This window comes from Diuraphis noxia, unplaced genomic scaffold (genome assembly GCF_037042655.1).
Source record: "Diuraphis noxia isolate RWA-SAM2 unplaced genomic scaffold, SU_Dnox_SAM2 contig0001, whole genome shotgun sequence".
In the NCBI taxonomy this organism is placed as follows: Eukaryota; Metazoa; Arthropoda; class Insecta; order Hemiptera; family Aphididae; genus Diuraphis; species Diuraphis noxia.
Window position 1 is genome coordinate 61,671,775 of NW_028301711.1, and position 19,123 is coordinate 61,690,897.

At 27.1% G+C, this 19,123-nt stretch overlaps 2 protein-coding genes across 2 annotated transcripts; one reads left to right on the forward strand and one right to left on the reverse strand.

The window, feature by feature from the left end:
* Positions 1-8,636: 8,636 nt before the first annotated feature.
* LOC149061156 (uncharacterized) lies at positions 8,637-16,184 on the reverse strand. The gene is made up of 12 exons (XM_089230858.1): positions 16,054-16,184; positions 14,751-14,822; positions 12,596-14,670; positions 12,207-12,437; positions 11,980-12,132; positions 11,767-11,913; positions 11,602-11,682; positions 11,427-11,504; positions 11,177-11,266; positions 10,154-10,413; positions 9,914-10,073; positions 8,637-8,773 (listed from the first exon to the last, which is right to left on the reverse strand). Exons 1-12 carry the CDS (start codon positions 16,182-16,184, stop codon positions 8,637-8,639), a joined length of 3,615 nt encoding a protein of 1,204 aa, XP_089086984.1.
* Positions 16,185-16,338: 154 nt separating this feature from the next.
* Positions 16,339-18,518, forward strand: LOC149061157 (uncharacterized). The gene is made up of 5 exons (XM_089230859.1): positions 16,339-16,397; positions 17,581-17,670; positions 17,819-17,959; positions 18,033-18,235; positions 18,304-18,518. The coding sequence occupies exons 1-5, from the start codon at positions 16,339-16,341 to the stop codon at positions 18,516-18,518; spliced, it is 708 nt and encodes a 235-aa protein (XP_089086985.1).
* Positions 18,519-19,123: the final 605 nt, after the last annotated feature.

Sequence of the window (19,123 nt, forward strand, 5' to 3'; positions counted from 1 at the left end):
GATTGATAACTATTTTCTGGATTATCTAATACGTCTCCATCGAGGTCAAAATCATCTAACATATCATCGTCAGCTTCCTCAAGCCAAGCAGATATGTTATTATCCATAATAAAATAATGCACACAAAAAAAGTACTTGTTTGGTCGCGTATAGAGAATTTCTCTCACTGTGTGTATACGAGTCACGTTAAACGGATACTGAAAGTATGTAATCAATTACAAAGTCGTTTAATGCCCATCTATTTTTAGATTATCTGTATCTGATAAGGTATAGCACAACTAATAGGCAATAAACCGATATAACAGACAGTGGTGACCAAAATAATATCGTAATGAGAGAATCTCTTACCACGCGACCAACGACGGGTTAACATGATTATAATACATCAAAATAGCAGAAATAAATATCGTAAATATGTAAATGATAATAATATTTATAATAAAAGTATAATTAATACAATAATTATAAGTGCCATAAAATGTAAGTTTTCAAAAAAGGTAATATAGTATACAATTATATTTGCTATTATATATATAATATAAATTATAAGGATATTAGGTATTGTAATTTGTAACATAAAAAATGCAAATAATAAAAAAAATGTATAAAATGATAGGTAAAATTTATAAAAATAATAAAAACCAGTGGCGGCTCGTGGCTTGGACGACGGGACGATCGCACCCCCTACTAAAATTAATTAAAAGAAGAAAATTTATTTATTTTTTTAATTCTATAATTTAAAAAAAATAATTTTTATTAAGACCTAACTTAAATTTCTAGTATATTTTGTCGTATGCGAACATTAAATTTGTTTCCCTTAGATACCAGGAGCATATGGGTAGCGGTACGCATGCACACACGAGCAGTGTCTGGACGACCGGCAGCGTCGTCCAGACGTAATATTCTGAATACGTACATTTTAACCGATAGCACTGCAATCGTGTGCGTGCGGGTACGTTTAAGCTGCGATCTTATTGCGGGATTTGGACGACCGGCAGCGTCGTCCAGACGTAATTCTGAATACGTACATTATAACCGATGGCACCGCAGTCGTGTGCGTGTGGGTACGTTTTAGCTGCGAACTTATTGCGGGGTCTGGACGACCGGCAGCGTCGTCCATAAAGAAAAATATTAGTGTTTATTTTTAAAATTAACCGTATAAGCTCGTTGTTATCGGTTGCTAATCGCTATTGTTATTGTCGATTATTATCTTGAAACATTTTTATTATTTATGACACTTTAATAATAAAATAATATATACATGTATACATGCGTGTACATTTGAACTGCGGTCTTATATACGCGTTTTTGACGACTGGTAGCGTCGTCCGTGATATAATTATAATATTATTTTCATTTCTATTTTCTTCTGCGGCCTGCGAGGCTGCGACTAGTAGGAAGCGGCTAAGATTGTCGTCATTGCATACATCTTATAACTTGTAAGTGAACAATTTATTATTTTTTTATTTTAATTACCTATTTCAACATGTCAAATAATGTTATAATAAATGTTTCATTTTATTATTTTCATTATACTTAATTTGACAATTTGTTATATCTATGACTAGGGGGCAGGGCATTAATGTATTATATTTAAAGTCGCACCCCCATCACCAGCACCCACGAGCCGCCACTGATAAAAACAATAATTATAATTACACTTACACAAATCTAAAATTAAGCACTTTGGTCAAATACTCTCTTTGTACCAGGTGAACTATTATTTTTAATACAATTTTTATTATGGGCAAATGGTACCTTTGGTTGAGGGTAACTGGTCAACACCCGGTCTGTACGCATATATAATATTATAACTAATTATTTTATGATAATATTGTAAATAAAGTAATTTATTATAATTTATAGGTAGGATGCAATCATTTTCCCGAAAAACTTGCATTTTAAAATGCAAAATATAATAAAATTATAAAATAAAATAATAGATGTACATAAAATGTTTCAAGTATCACCACACAAATATAATTGTAAAAAAAATTGTACCTATGCAGTATATGTATTTTCATATTTTTAAATTAACAATAACAACTTAAAGTAGAGGACCTGGTATAAAATTGTCAAGCTTTTTAACATTCCAAAATTTTGAGCTGTTATCTTGTACATTTAACTAAGTAACGTTACCCTGGCACCCGGAACATGTATCGCCGTTTTCCGGGGCACCGATGGGGTTACAAAATTTTTTTTTGCGGTACAAAATGTTACATAATAAATAACATAATACCAAACAGTTTTCAAGTCGAAATTTTAATTATTTAATGTTTATATTTTATAATTATAACTAATAATAATATGTGCTATATTAATTAAATAATTTTTACATTTAAGAACAAACAAAAAGAGAAGGACGACCGAATACGTCCGTTACGCCGGTTACGTATACCGACGATTATCGAATTTCGTGCGAAATGATCGCCGATCTGAAATCATACCTTATCGCATACGACCGATAGGTACGTACCGAACAATTTGTTCATAAGACTTGCACTACATTTTTATGTTTATTTGACGTTTTATGTGGGACGTATTAAAAAATAATAATAATAAATAATATAAACGATAAAGCCATGATAGATTTGTATACTTAAACATTTTAATTAATTTAATCACAATTTTCCAGGGTACGTTACACATTTTTTTTTGTGGTTACAAAATGTTACATAATAAATAACATAATACCAAACAGTTTTCAAGTCGAAATTTTAATTATTTAATGTTTATATTTTATAATTATAACTAATAATAATATGTGCTATATTAATTAAATAATTTTTACATTTAAGAACAAAGAAAAAGAGAAGGACGACCGAATACGTCCGTTACGCCGGTTACGTATACCGACGATTATCGAATTTCGTGCGAAATGATCGCCGATCTGAAATCATACCTTATCGCATACGACCGATAGGTACGTACCGAACAATTTGTTCATAAGACTTGCACTACATTTTTATGTTTATTTGACGTTTTATGTGGGACGTATTAAAAAATAATAATAATAAATAATATAAACGATAAAGCCATGATAGATTTGTATACTTAAACATTTTAATTAATTTAATCACAATTTTCCAGGGTACGTTACACATTTTTTTTTGTGGTTACAAAATGTTACATAATAAATAACATAATACCAAACAGTTTTCAAGTCGAAATTTTAATTATTTAATGTTTATATTTTATAATTATAACTAATAATAATATGTGCTATATTAATTAAATAATTTTTACATTTAAGAACAAACAAAAAGAGAAGGACGACCGAATACGTCCGTTACGCCGGTTACGTATACCGACGATTATCGAATTTCGTGCGAAATGATCGCCGATCTGAAATCATACCTTATCGCATACGACCGATAGGTACGTACCGAACAATTTGTTCATAAGACTTGCACTACATTTTTATGTTTATTTGACGTTTTATGTGGGACGTATTAAAAAATAATAATAATAAATAATATAAACGATAAAGCCATGATAGATTTGTATACTTAAACATTTTAATTAATTTAATCACAATTTTCCAGGGTACGTTACACATTTTTTTTTGTGGTTACAAAATGTTACATAATAAATAACATAATACCAAACAGTTTTCAAGTCGAAATTTTAATTATTTAATGTTTGGGGTGCTGGGGTAACGTTACCCTGGCACCCGGAACATGTATCGCCGTTTTCCGGGGCACCGATGGGGTTACAACATTTTTTTTTGTGGTTACAAAATGTTACATAATAAATAACATAATGCCAAACAGTTTTCAAGTCGAAATTTTAATTATTTAATGTTTGGGGTGCTGGGGTAACGTTACCCTGGCACCCGGAACATGTATCGCCGTTTTCCGGGGCACCGATGGGGTTACAAAATTTTTTTTTGTGGTTACAAAATGTTACATAATAAATAACATAATGCCAAACAGTTTTCAAGTCGAAATTTTAATTATTTAATGTTTGGGGTGCTGGGGTAACGTTACCCTGGCACCCGGAACATGTATCGCCGTTTTCCGGGGCACCGATGGGGTTACAAAATTTTTTTTTGTGGTTACAAAATGTTACATAATAAATAACATAATACCAAATAGTTTTCAAGTCGAAATTTTGAACTTGGGGTGCCAGGGTAACACACCTATATTATATTTTATAGTACCGCAGCTAGTTCATAATAATTATCGCAATGTTTTATAATATTTGTTTACTGTAGTTTAATATACCTACTCATTATAAATAGTTTTTGCTTACAAATTTGCTACATTTGTTTGTATTAAATGTTTCAATTAAATTAATATTTCATTTTATTTCTTATAGCTGTATTCATCAGTATTATAATGTGGTCTGTTGTACATTTTTTTGCTGATGATTCTGTCGAAGCAGTTCCCAAACACTGGTTTAAGGATCAAAAATGTGCATGGCCTATTAAATCATCTAATGTTAATAGATTAATAGAAAAAAGAGTAATGGCAAATCCATTGGAGTTTCAGTTTCTTAGTGCCAGACTTCTATCCAATAATATAGGTATACCGGGCTATAATATATATTATATACCTTTTAAAAGATACTGATAATAACAATTTATACAGTGAAACTTCCATTTAACACTATTTTCTATTCATTGTAACATCTTTGAAAACCATAACCAAATTAGAACCACGTTTAAGTAATTCTATAAAATTGTAGTATTTTTTTTATTTATGAAAAATATAGTTACTTATTGATAGGTATAGAAGTTTCATTGTATTTATAAATTATAAATTTTGGAGTATTACATAGCTTATTTGAAATTTATATTAGTTAAAATTTTTATCTATTATATATAATCATATGATACAATTTTAGGTTCAATAATCGAAGCTCGTCTAAAGGCTAAAAAAGCTACTGTTACATCTGAACTTTCTTCTACTGATGATACACCAACATCAAGAGAAACTAGAAATAAAAAAAAAAGTTTTCCGTCAATTCCAATACATAATGATGAATCTGATGAAAGTATAGGTAATAGTCTGAGAATAATACATTTAATAATAGCAATCTGTACATTTTACTACTTATAGTTATAATATTTTATATTAGCAGTTGATGATGAAGACAAAGACCCATCATTTAAACAAATAACAGATGAAAATGGTAGGTATTTGAGATTGTCTACAATATTTTTTAATATTGTATTAACTTATTTAAATTACAAAATAATCATTTAAACAATTGTCTTTTAACTTAAAGAGCCTATTATTTTGTTTTATAGTTTTTACTGGCAGTTCCTGTATTTTAAATAATTCGTTTGAATTTGATCAAAATATTTCTGGTTTACAAATTATTAACAAAGAATCATTTACAACAGAAGGTAATAATAGTGTTAATAATGCTTAATATTTGTTTGTTATGTAGTTACTTAAAAAAAAAATACTTAATTTACAGAATTGCATGATTTGGACAAGAATGAAATTAATTTAAGCAGTGAACAAATGCAGGATTCAATGACGATGACTCCAGCAGCTGCTTCTTCTGCCAAACGTAATTCTTTTTATCAGCTTATTCTTAAGCAATTTTATGAACTCATTCTTTCTTTAATTTTTGAGTTTATAATTTACGCAATTTAAATTCAAATACATTTTACGATATTTATAATACAACCAAGATATATTTTATGTTTCAAATATAAATAGGTTTATTTAGTAGTTTAAACAACGAAGCATCAAGTTCTAAAAAGTATAAGAATTCTAATAAACCAGTTGAAGATGAGAATGATGGTAAGTAAATACATTTATATTAATGTGTTAGGTGTATATATAAGCGCACACATTTAATTGTATCTAATGTGTTATTATTTTTTTTCTAGAACTCCATAAGCAAACAATAAAATTATTAACAGGAATTAAGTATGAAATAAAAAGTTTAGCTTACAGTGTTGAATGCTTACAAAATATTACAAAAACTATAGTTGAAAAGTTGTCTGCAAAAGAAGTAACAACACAATGTAACAATGAAAATGACACATTTTATGATGATGTTTGGCCAATTGAAAGTGAAAGCGATTTAAATCAGCAAGAAGAATGGTTGAAAGATGTAACAAGACGAAATGCAATGGTAAGATACAGTTAAATTATCATAATATTTATATAATATAATCATCACAATCAAATAAAATTATATTATATAGATAGATTTATGGATATTTAGATTTATTTTTCTGAGTATTTACATTAGGTATTATGTGTATAAGAAATTATAATTTTTAAATTTAAAACTGGGGGTGTATGGAGTGCATAGTAAAATATTGTTGGTTCCTCATATTGCAATACGTTCTTATTTGTTTTTTTTTATGAAATTAATGCTATATATTAAATATCCCTAAATTTACAATCATAATTAGTAATTTTTTATGGTTATTTAATCTTATAATTATAGTTGATGGTATATAATATGTTAAGGTGAATGTTAACATTCACCGGTGTATATTGATACTCACTGCTGTTTTTGTTGAATGTCAACATTTTGAAAGAATATTAAAAACATACCAACATTCACAACAGTAAGTGTTGACATTCACAATTGAGTTTTGGTGAATGTTAGAAATTATTTAAATTTTTAATTTAAATTGAAGTTATATTTATATTTAGTCATACCTATCAACTTTTTTTTGTGGAAACTAGCTGTTATTATATTACATACATATATATTATAAGTACCTACAATTTAAATGTTATCATTTATACATTTATTATTTACATTCCGAGATCATGTTTTTTTATTCATATTAAAATTGTATGTTGTAGATCAAACAGTTGGCAAGATTATCTGATAAAAATATACCCGGAACCGTTAGGCGAATCATGCAACATGTATTTAGTGACACATTTTTAAAGCAGTACTCATACCTGGGTTTTAAAGGAAAAAATGTATTTTCAAAATTTAAAAGTTGTCAATTAATATTTGGTAAGTAAACATAATATTATATTTTCAATATGGTATATTATATTATACAGTTCATAAACGAAACTAAACTTAGGTAAGTAATATTATTAAATAAGATGACGCACATATCTTAATTAATAATGTTAGTTATCTAAGAAAAAAAATATACAAATATAATATGAATTGAGTAACCTATGTAATTTAACATAGTGTAATGTAATGAAAACTCAATCAAATCTAATGTAAAAAAAAATGTAACGCGGGCTAGCAACCTCATAGACGATGCCTTTAAAAACTAATGAGGATTATACAGACTGATTGTTTTAAATAGTCACCCAATTTTATGCGTTAATGCATGTAGGTATTCAAATTCTGATTTTTGGAACTTTTAAATACACTTGATTCAATTTATGAATACTTGAGATTTTTGTACCATTTATGGAGGGTCCTTGTCGCGATACAAATATCAGGTTTTCAAAAAGGAACCCCATTCTACATTTTCAATTATTTAGCAAATCATTTTTTTTTTTTATGGTTTTGATGTATATAAATAATTATGTTCAAAAAAGTAGATAAATATAGTAGATCCAACATTACATAATATATATTTTGTTGCCAAACTATTTTTAACGGTTATTATTTATTACATAATTAGACATTAGTACAAACATTTCAATAACTCAAAAACTATTAATTTGAATTTTGATTTAATTCATAATAATAACAGTAACACGAGAGAAGTTCTCTTATGAAAAATAAAAGTTTGTATCACCACAGGGCAATTATTATAGGCATATACTTATAAAAATATTAAGAATTTGAAAATATATAATTTAGAATTATTTAAGTAAATATTCTAAATTTCAGAATCTGATTAAATGGAACATGGGGATGAGCATGTTTAAAAATCACCGCCTATAATTTTACAATTCTACTCATAAATATTTCAAATATTATTTATGCCATAAAAGCATAATCATATCCATATTCCCACACAGCACAAATATATTCATTAAATGTTTATTTAACATTTAAAGTTAATCAAGTTCCTTTAATAAATATGAAAAATTGATTTAGTATATACTTTTTTAGGTTAGTGAAACACAGTATAAACATTAATTGAACAGAAAAAAAATGTTGATATTTAATTTAAAAAAAAACCTTTTATAAATTTTAAAGATCAATGTTGATTAAATGTTAATAATTTATGTATTTGTTTATTTTTATAAATGTTGAATTGACCTTGATGGTAGGTTAATTATTGATTTATATTATACCTATTTAATTAACCCTACCTCATTGCAGTTGCAATGCTTGCTGTACTGCAGATTATAAATTGGATGGTTATATTGAATATGGTAGATACATGGAAAGATATAAATATTATTGTGATTCATGTTAATTTAATTTTATTAGTATTTAGTAATACATATTTATTATATTAAAATATTAATAATACTATATTATATATTAGGTATTAAACTTATGGGCTTACACCTTAAGCAACATAATGCTAATGCTGCAATTATAAATGAAAAAAGATATACTTTCATCTTATTATAATAATTATGAAATTTACAATTTACAAATTACAATTATATTATATGATAGGGTTATCATAGATCTTGAATTAATTAGAACACATTATTTAAATTCAATTTGTTTATTATATAACAATTAGCAAAATCAACTTGATTGATACTATAAAAAAATTATTTAGTGGATTTTGTATTTGTCTTTTGTAGTAATCTTTTGATAGTAAATGGAGCTTGAACCAAAACATATTTTATGGTTTCCTCAATTTCATCTTGGCATACATTTTTAAATTTTGCTTGCTTTTTTACAGCCTCTGAAATTGTAAAATAATATCATATTATCATATATTATCGGACAAATATGTACATGTTATGTGGATAAGGGCGAGTAAAAAAAAGCTTGTTTTTGTCAACTACATAACAATTTGGTAAAATTTTTAAGTAAAATATTAACAACTATATTTAAATCTTCAATAAATAAGTTGCGTTTTTTATATATTAATACAATCTTATGTATTATCTGCACGGTTCATAAATAAAATATCTGATTAATGATTTAATGTTTAATAAAATTAGAATGTATTTAATGAATTTTTAATAAGATATTATTTAACTGAACTAGTCAATCTAAAATACATATGTTGTATATAATCCATATTACAATGAATACACAATATGCATAAATTGTGATAAAAAAGAATTCATTCAATCATAAATCTACATTTTTTTGTACAAAAAATATAATTTATTATATAAGATTTTAATCATAACTAAATAGAACTTTTTTTAAATATTTGCAATCTATATATAAAAAAAAAATGCGTTAATTAGGTTAGACAAAATCATTTCATAATATAAGACACATTCTTCCTTTAAAATGTATTTTAATATATTTTCATACATTATAGCTAGTATATTATATTATAGTAGTTATTGGGTTTACTTTAATTTATTTATCAAAATAAAAAATATTTATTGACTATCTAATATATTATTAAATATTATAGTATGTATGCTATATTATAATATGATTATATAGTGAAGAAGACAATAGTCGCTAACTAGCATTAAATTATGGATTATAAATTTAGAAATGCATATTACTCTATTTAACATAAGAAAAGACCCTGGCGGCTAACTTGTACACAAAGTATAAAGAGAAGTATATGGCTTGGCTACTTAAGGTTGAATTATATGTAGGGGAATCAGTATATATCCCTGTATATATAGAGTATAAACTGATCGTCACAATAAAAATTATAGTCACACCTAGATCACTTCTTATATTGAATAAAGTGTATAAAATACCAAAAATATTTGGATAAAAAATGCATATGGTTATTCTAGTAATAATTATAAATAATATTATATATTATAAATAATATATAATATTTTAATATAGGTACTATTATTGTAAATATTTTACATACATAAACATTGAATTATAATCTTACCAAATATAACAGAACAAATACTCAATGAACAAAATGGAATTTTTCCTTTTTTTCCATTGTAGGAATAGTGTTGCAGTAGTTCATCGGTGCACAATTTTGCCATTATTCGTCTTACCATTGCCTTGACATGCTTCCCACCTATATATGTAAGCTCCTTAACCTAAAAATAATTTGTTTTTGGTTTTTGGAATAACGTACCATATTTTCAATTTCCTAATTAATACAAATTATAAATATTACCAAACATGTTTTAAATTCGCCATCACCAGCAATTTTGTCTTCAAAAGTTTGTAAATCTGTGATATTATCAATTGGTAATGAACAATCATTCAACTTATTAATTGAAATATTTTTATCATAGACTCGAGGCTGATCTTCTAGTTGTAACTGTATTGCGTCTAAACGTTCTAAAATAACTAGTTGACTGCTTTGAATTTGTTTCAATTCTATTTTCAGAAAAGCCATATTTTTATTAACATAACTTTGGAATTCAATATCTCCTGAATAATAGAATATTAATAAAACATAAATATATAATAAGTACTTGTACATGGTTTAACAATTAATTAATTAAGCATTAGTTCATGAAATAAAATTGTATAATATTATATTGGTTATTGGTGATTTTTAGATTTTAGAGCATATTTCTTAATTTTAAAATTTTTTAGAGCATATTTTATAATTTATGGAGATTCCATATGTAAATTTGTAGATAAAAAAAAATAAATACATTCATATTGAGAGACCTTACTAGATTATTCTTGTATCTATTTTTCAAATTTCCATTTGACATTAAAAACAATAATGTTTATCCCCTATTGGTTAATATAATTAATAATATTAATAAAAAAAATATAATGTATATATTATAATATATAAATACATTATATAAATATAACTCAACAGAAGTGCATTTTTAATTCAAGGAACATTTTTCATTATAAAAGCGATTTTTTTTATTTTTTTTTTGTTTAAATTATGATTAAAAAATGAAAATAAATATTATTTTTATAACTGCTTTTTTTTTATTTACAAATTTAAAAAAATATTTGTGCAAATAAAAATTTTGTGTAAAGTAATTAAATATAAGTGCATATTTTTAGAGCATATTTGTACTTTTTTAATTGCATAAGTGCATGCATATTTAGTACTTTTTAGTGCAATAAATTCTGAGCCCTAATTATAATACTAAAAATAATTATTAGTAATGAAGTTTTATCAGCTATTACTAAATAATATAAAATGATTATGTTAAAAAGTTACCACTACTAGTATCATGAAGAGTATGAACTTCACGAGGTTCTTCCAATAATTCATCAAAAATAATAGCCTTTTGATTCGACACAGGGATACCTATATCATAAAATTATCATAGTATTGAATTATATACATAAAAAAAAGAAAAGAAATCTACTTATAGATCATTATTTAAAATTAAATTTTTTCTTATAGCCAACATTATATTATATTATAGTAAGGTACAAATATTGTTATATAGTAAACAATAACTCACGTGATGTTAGTTCATTTTTTTTTATTGTAGTGGGTGTTTTATCAGAATAGGATAGTTGCCTTACGGTTTTGTTTTTCTCTGTAAAATATGAAATATTATTAGCATTTTTAAAATAAATATATACATACATATTTTTTTTATTATTAATAACATACATTAAATATTTAATAATTACCTTTTGGATTTTTGGATGAACTATTACCATAAATACTTTGGTTAACTTGATCAGTAGATTCAATTAATTTGTGTTTTGAAACTACAATGAATTCAAAAATCAAAAACTATTAGGTCAATTCAAATACAGTACTTAAATAAGCAAAATATTTAAAACACAAATTACTTTCATGTTCTTTTGAAGATGATAGTGGTTTAATTGGTGACCATCCATATTGCAATTTAGTTTTTGTGGGTTTAATTAATTGTATTGGTGAGTCTTTTAATGGTGAGTGAAGATTGTTTGGAAAACTTATGTCATCAGTTTTTTCATCTTAATACAAAATAAAATTGCTTAAAAAAGTTAACTTTTATTACCTATACCATATATTTATTTTACCATAAATAGGCATTGATGAAGTTGATGAAGCAGGTGAATTCATAGTATTTTTATTTTTAACGCTGAAGTTAAGGAAATCATCATCATCAGTATTTGTAAAATCTGACCTATACCTAGCATCATCTGCTATATCTCTAGCTTTCGTTAGTGACTCTAAAAATATTATACGATCAACAATTAGTAAATAATAAACTTAAACACTGAAATTATATTTTTAAACAAGTTACCTAAATTTTTTTTAAGTACTCGTACTTTGAAATACTTAAAATCAATTTCATTGGGCATGTGTTTATTTTGAATATACTTCATAATACAAGCTTTATTGTGAGGCCAAGCACATAATTTAATCCCAATTTTTTTGCCATTCTTAATCCATGTACTGGGAACTGCTTCAACTGAGTTTTCATTAATAAAATGCACAACAGAGTAGGAAGCCATAATTGATAATTTGTCAATTCCTACATAAAATAAATAAAAACAACAAATTTCTTATTCAATGATTACAATTTAATTATTTTTACAGAATACAGATGTGTACAATTTAAATATTAAATGAATACATATATATTATATTAAAAATTCTAAACTTACTACTGCACAAAATTAATCTATTCACTATTGGAATGTAATATAGGGATAGCAACTTTTACATTATTGGAGTCATTTAAAATGATATATTTATTTAGTTTTATTTCTTGAATATTAATAGTCATATAAGTATTAGATACATTTGCAACTACAGCTATACCTAATGTTAAACTATTAATTGGTTTAACAAAAAATGGTTCAATTGTATTAAAACATTTAACAATAAGTATATTTTTAGAACCTTTGCTAGAAATATTTTCAACTTTACAAATATTTAATTTCTCTCTGCATTTAAATCCAATATAACAGTTAGAACTAGAATTAATATTAATTTTGAAGTTATTCATTATCATAATTTTAAATTGAGGCCCAGAACAATGCTCGACTAATGGCCCGTCATTATGAGATTTTTTGAACACTATTTCCTTATTGGAAAATGAGGAAATTTTAGGCTCAGTAAAGGTTAAAAATTCTTCATATCTCTTGACAACTTGCTCTAAAGGCTTTTCGAATTTACGTACCATTTTTTTTAAACACTTCAAATAATTTTCAAATGGGAAACACGAGCAGTTATCAAGCGAACCATATTTACGGTAATCGTCAACAATGTGCAACAACCCATGAATATTATGACTCATAAATTGTTTTCCATATATTTCACCAAATTTATCTACGAAATATGTTAATAATCTTTCTGTAAAATTAATCAGATTTATGTCAACATTTTGTGTTAAAAGAATTCTGAAGCAAGTGTGTAAGCATATAAAATGTGAGTAACATATATCACTAAGAATATTTTTTAAAACAACCGGACCTGTGTACAGAAGGAATAACCTATATTCTGTTGCCTTCCATCTTAGAATTTCTGTAAGGCTTCTAGGAGTTCTAGAAAAATCATAAGTCATATTAGGTTTTAGAGAGATAAGATGACTGGAAATTTGTTGTATTTTTATATTTTGTAATCGTACCGATAAAGGGGAATTTTTAATATGACCTAACCACAATAAAATAAGTTTTTTTACTACTCCTAAACATACAAGGTGCATATAATCAAGAGGAAAGTCATTAACTATATCAATGTTAGGAATTTCAGTAATTGATGATATTTTATCTGTCATATGATGTTCTTCATCAACTCTGTTTAAAAAATCTATGTGTGTCCTTTTTATAAATTTTGTTTCAGGAAAGCAAACTCTTCTTTCAAAAAAAATACCTTCAGTAGTACATTTCGTACAGGAAAAAAAACCATTATGACCTTTACATTTTAAAATAAAACTTTTAGCAGGTGCATCACAACAAAATCCATTAACTTTAATACGTTTTTGACCAACATTTGTAAATATACCATTCATAGACAATTCTTTAAGCTCATTTATGAAACTTTTTAAAAATAAATTACTTTCTAGAGGTTTTTCATAACCCCAATACAGACCAATTAGAAAGACATAATGAGAATTAAACAACTGAACACAACCAAGAATAGGCCAAAATACACTACATGAACTCTTTGTAAGAGGTAACCCATCAATACCTATAAGTATTTTAATTGATTCATCATTGAACTGCACATAATTACTCAAATATTTTATGCTCTTAGCAATACCAAAATGATAATAACTCCCCGGGGGAACAGATTGAATTTCCATTGGAAGATTAGAATTATTTTTAAGTATAGTCCTAGCATCTATTGGGATATTACTAAAACATCTATGTGATTTTAAAGACTTTAATAATGCAGACAAGGCAATGTTAGTAATATTATATGTGACTGCCCATTTAGTAATCAATTTAATTATTGAATCTTCATTATCATAAAAAAAACTAAAATTATTGGACTCCTCATCTTCGGTATCATCACTATCAGAAACAGTATAAGATATATTATTATCATCAATGCATGGTGACGATGAAGGAAAATTAAGTTCGTCTGAAATTAAATTTGATACTTGACTTTCATTATTGACAATAATATTGTTACTAACATTGCCTTGATGTTGTTGCTGTACAGTTGTATTATTACTAGATACAGTTGGGTGTGGATAAGTTCTATAAACATCAATTATTTCAATTTCTTCTAAAAACCTACGGCGTTTAGTAGACAGGCTATTATGAAATTGACGAGACATAATCTATTAATGTAAAATGTGATATGTTAGTTAAAATAATTAGAAATTAATATGAACCTCTGAAAGTCGATTGTTGATGCTGAGTTGATGAGAAGAAGATAATTATCCTGTTGATAACTTGAGGTTAACCTGTAAAAAGTGTTTAAAATAATTATAGAATTTATGTTGCGCTGCGACAGATCTTACTATTTTAGCAGTTGTCTGCCGCAACTAGGTACTTAAGAGGACGTCAGCACACCATTTGTTTTCTCTCTTTGGCCCAAGCACATCATAGGCTAAACGTATTTACGCAGAATCATTTTTGCTATGTTTTTAAGTAATCTTAGAGTAAAAACACCCATAACAAAAAAGATAAAGAACAACATTTTTGAGGGAATGGCTTATCATTTGTCTAATATTGTCTCAAAACAATTAAAACAGTATTTAAATTTACAAAAATGTTTTGTTTATTTTGAAAGTTGAATACAAAATCAAATAGCAATAAAATTTAATATTGATATGTCATTTCCTTAAAAATATTATTCTCTATCTTTTTTATAATGAGTGATTTTACTCTAAAATTATTTAAAAACATGGCGAAAATGATTCTACGTAAATACGTTTTGTCTATGTTGCGCGTAGGCCAGAGAGAGAAAACAAGTAGTGCGCAGACATCCTCTTAAGATCAAAAGAAATATTATTAATCTACCTTTTTTGCCTTGCACCAGTGGGCCGTGAACCACGGTGTACTGTGGCCTGTGGACGGGTGGCGAGCCGTGAACCACGTGTACTGGAACGGGTGGAGGCAATAACACAATGCACAGCTGAAAGCTGGCCTGATACACAACACACACGTGAACTTGACGAACGAACGCGGCTCGGGCCAAATAAACGAAATATGACGCACGGCGCGTTTTTCACAAACTTAAAACGAAAGCACGCGATCTAATATTCGCTTTAAGAATACGTACTACGGAGAAAACGCGTTAAACTTACAACAGTTACAACCAACGTGAACTTGATCGAACGTGACTCGGGCCAAATAAACAAAATATGGCTCACGGCGCGTTGCGCGTTTTTCACCAACTAAAAACGAAAGCACGTGGTCTAATATTCGCTTTACGAATACGAACTAGGTACTCGACTACGGAGAAAACGCGTTAAATTTACAACCAACGTAAACTTGACGAACGAACGCGACTCGGGCCAAAACGAAATATGGCGCACGGCGCATTGCGCGTTTTTCACCAACTAAAAACGAAAGCACGCGGTCATTCGCTTTACGAATACGAACTACTCAACTACGGAGAAAACGCGTTAAAAACTTACAACCAACTCAATAATAATAGCAATACTCAAGGTAGTTATAACTTATAATTACCTTGCCAATACTGAATTATTGAACAACAGTGAACAATCACTTCGCAAGTACAATGCTAGTATACTGCAAACTGCGGTACGGGCGGCTGGTCTGCGATTTGTGGTTATGTCAATAAGTTGGTCTGTGGTCATAACATTATTTACTTCATGCACGCGTCGTCTTATCTAACGGTTTTTCCCATAGATAATCTATCCATGGTCTTTCCTGTGCAAGCGCAACATACAAAGTGTAAACACCGCAATTATATTATTCGTCGTAGGTTTTAGGTTTAGACCACAGTTTAATATGTACCATGTCTTTGCTCTATCAGGAGTGCGTTCAGAAACGTTTTCCAGTGTCATGAGGTAATTCCCACCGTCGTTCAGAAAGTATTTAGGGCGTGTCGGTGAATTCGCTGGCACGCCCCTTTTGCGTTCAAAAACGTAGATAACTATCCAGATAAGTCATCCCCTTTAACGCACTCTGTGAACCGTCACAACAAAAATGGTTAGAATGGTTACTGGTTAATACCTACATGCCAAAATGCTATACGCGCCAAAATAGTCACAATAATAAAATAAAAAATAACCATAAAATTAAAAATATTAATTTATTGTATAATAATTATTATTATCGAACAAGACAATGAAAAATGACAATTGTTATTAAGTGTTGATTAGTGCTTGGTTTCGCGTTAATTTATCGTGTTAAATTTAAGAATTTAAACATTTTAAACTAGGTACCTTCTAATTTAAATAATGTTTCCTCAAGTCACAGTCGTAAGTGTATAAAGAAATGTTACTAATTTTAACATACTTAAGTAGTAAGAAACTAGTAAGTACTTTTAATTATGATTTCGTTTCAGAAAAAATGTCCCATTTGCAATGGTTACATTATTTCGTCAAAAATGTCAGAACATCTCAATAGTCATAAGTAAGTTAAAAAGGAAATATACTAAGCAATTGTTTTGTATCATGTTAGCACTTAGCAGATATTTGTATCTTAAGATATTATAATATTATAAAACTCTAATAACAAATTAATGTTCATTTAATGATGCTTACTATTGTAATTAATTTTTGTTTCATAAATATTGATGTGCTCCCTTCCTTAAATTAATACTTAGTGCTGGTTATGCTAATTCTTATTTAAATTTTCAAGTTAACGTTTAACAAAGGATGCAATTTTTGCATCCTAGTTATTATTCACTTTAATAATATAATTAATGTAACATATAATTATACTCATTAATTCATATCTTCCTTTCTAAAATGAATAGCCATGTAATTATCAAAATTCATTTTTATAGTCAAGTCAAAACCAACAACATTATTTGATAATTTATCTGATGAAACAAGGTAAATAACTTCATAGTTGATATTATTCAAATTTTGTAAATATATAGAATACTTTCATATTTTTGTTGTAGCTATAATAAAAATCTTGGAAAACTTGTGAAACTAATTCAATTTTTTATACTATTTTTTTTTGTACTTTCTTCGCTTTGCGCCCTTGTCTGTTAACAAAAAAATAATTTTTTTTTTGTAGTGAAGAGCATGAAATAGTCCCTCAAAAGTTGAAAAAGTCAAAACCACCAACATTGTTTGATAATTTATCTGATGAAACAATTGTTTCAAGGTAAATAAGTTCATAGTTGATATTATTATTCCTTTTTTGTTAATGTATTGAATGCACATTTGATTTTAAGTGTTAATGATTACCTCATTGGTAGTATGTTAGTAATATTTTTTACAGCTTAAGAAGTTTACAATTTTTTATTGTTTAGTAATGAAAAAAGAGTAAAAAATTGGACCAAGTCTGAGACACTTCACCTTATTGAGGCATATGAAAATAATATTTCGATATTTGAATCAAACTCGAAAAAAAATCGTTTAGGTTGGATTCAAGTTTCAAAAGATCTAAAGAAGTACATTTTCCAGATATTTGTTTAACATTTTGTATACCTATATTAATAAAATAATTTATTTTTATATCTTTAGAAAGCAGATTGATTATACGGAGGATCAATGCCAAGGAAAATTTAAGTATTTACTATTGTGTTACAAAAAAAAACTGGACAATAGACATGAAACAGGAAGTGCTGTCTATGATTTTGAATTTTTTAATGAACTCGATGAGTTATTTGGTAGAAAACCAAACATTAGGCCAAAGCATTTAGCATCATCTAGTCGCATTTATAATAGTTAGTAATAAATTTGGAATTAATGTATCGCCAATAAAAATGTTATGAAATATATTTATTATTTACAGACTGCAAAGAAAATGATGGTACCTTTAACGAAGATAGTGTATCTATACCCAAACGCACTTCAAACACCACTTTTCCAGAAGTAAAAAAACAAAAAAAAAATCCAAGTATTCATGAAGCTGCAATTCAAAAAAGACACGATGAAAAAATGGCCATGTCTCAACTTGCCCTTGATACATATAAATCATACATGGATAAACTATTAGAAAAATTATGATTAAGGATAAATTATCTTTTAATGTTTTAACAGAGGATAGAACTCAATTAAGGTAGATTGTATGATTTATGTCTGTATTTTATTTTATTACTTAATAATTTAAAGATTTATGTTTTTACTATTACATTATTAATTTATTATAAAAAGTTGTTATTAATAAAATTATGAAAAAATATTTACATTTAAATTTCATACATAATACATATTAACCAAATACAATTTACCTAGAAACTAAAGGTATCAGCTGCAATATTAAGCATTGTAAAGTTCACACATTGCATTCCGCTTTAATTTTCCATCCGTACAACGATGATCTTCTGATGAATCTCTAGCAGGATTTGGACATTCGTTTCTTTGGTGTCTCAAAAAATTCATTCCTTCTTCAATATAATCATTTATATTTGAATCTGACTTGTTTTTTAAACATAAATTATGTAATACACATGCTGCCAGAACTGTAGACGGAATAAAATCTGTCCTTGACATATCTAGGTATTTAAACCGTCTAAATCTTCCAAAAAATAAAGCAAATGCACGTTCTATTGTTTGTCTAGTTCTCGATATATTAAAGTTGAAATTTTTTTGAGCTTCTGTCAGACGACCCC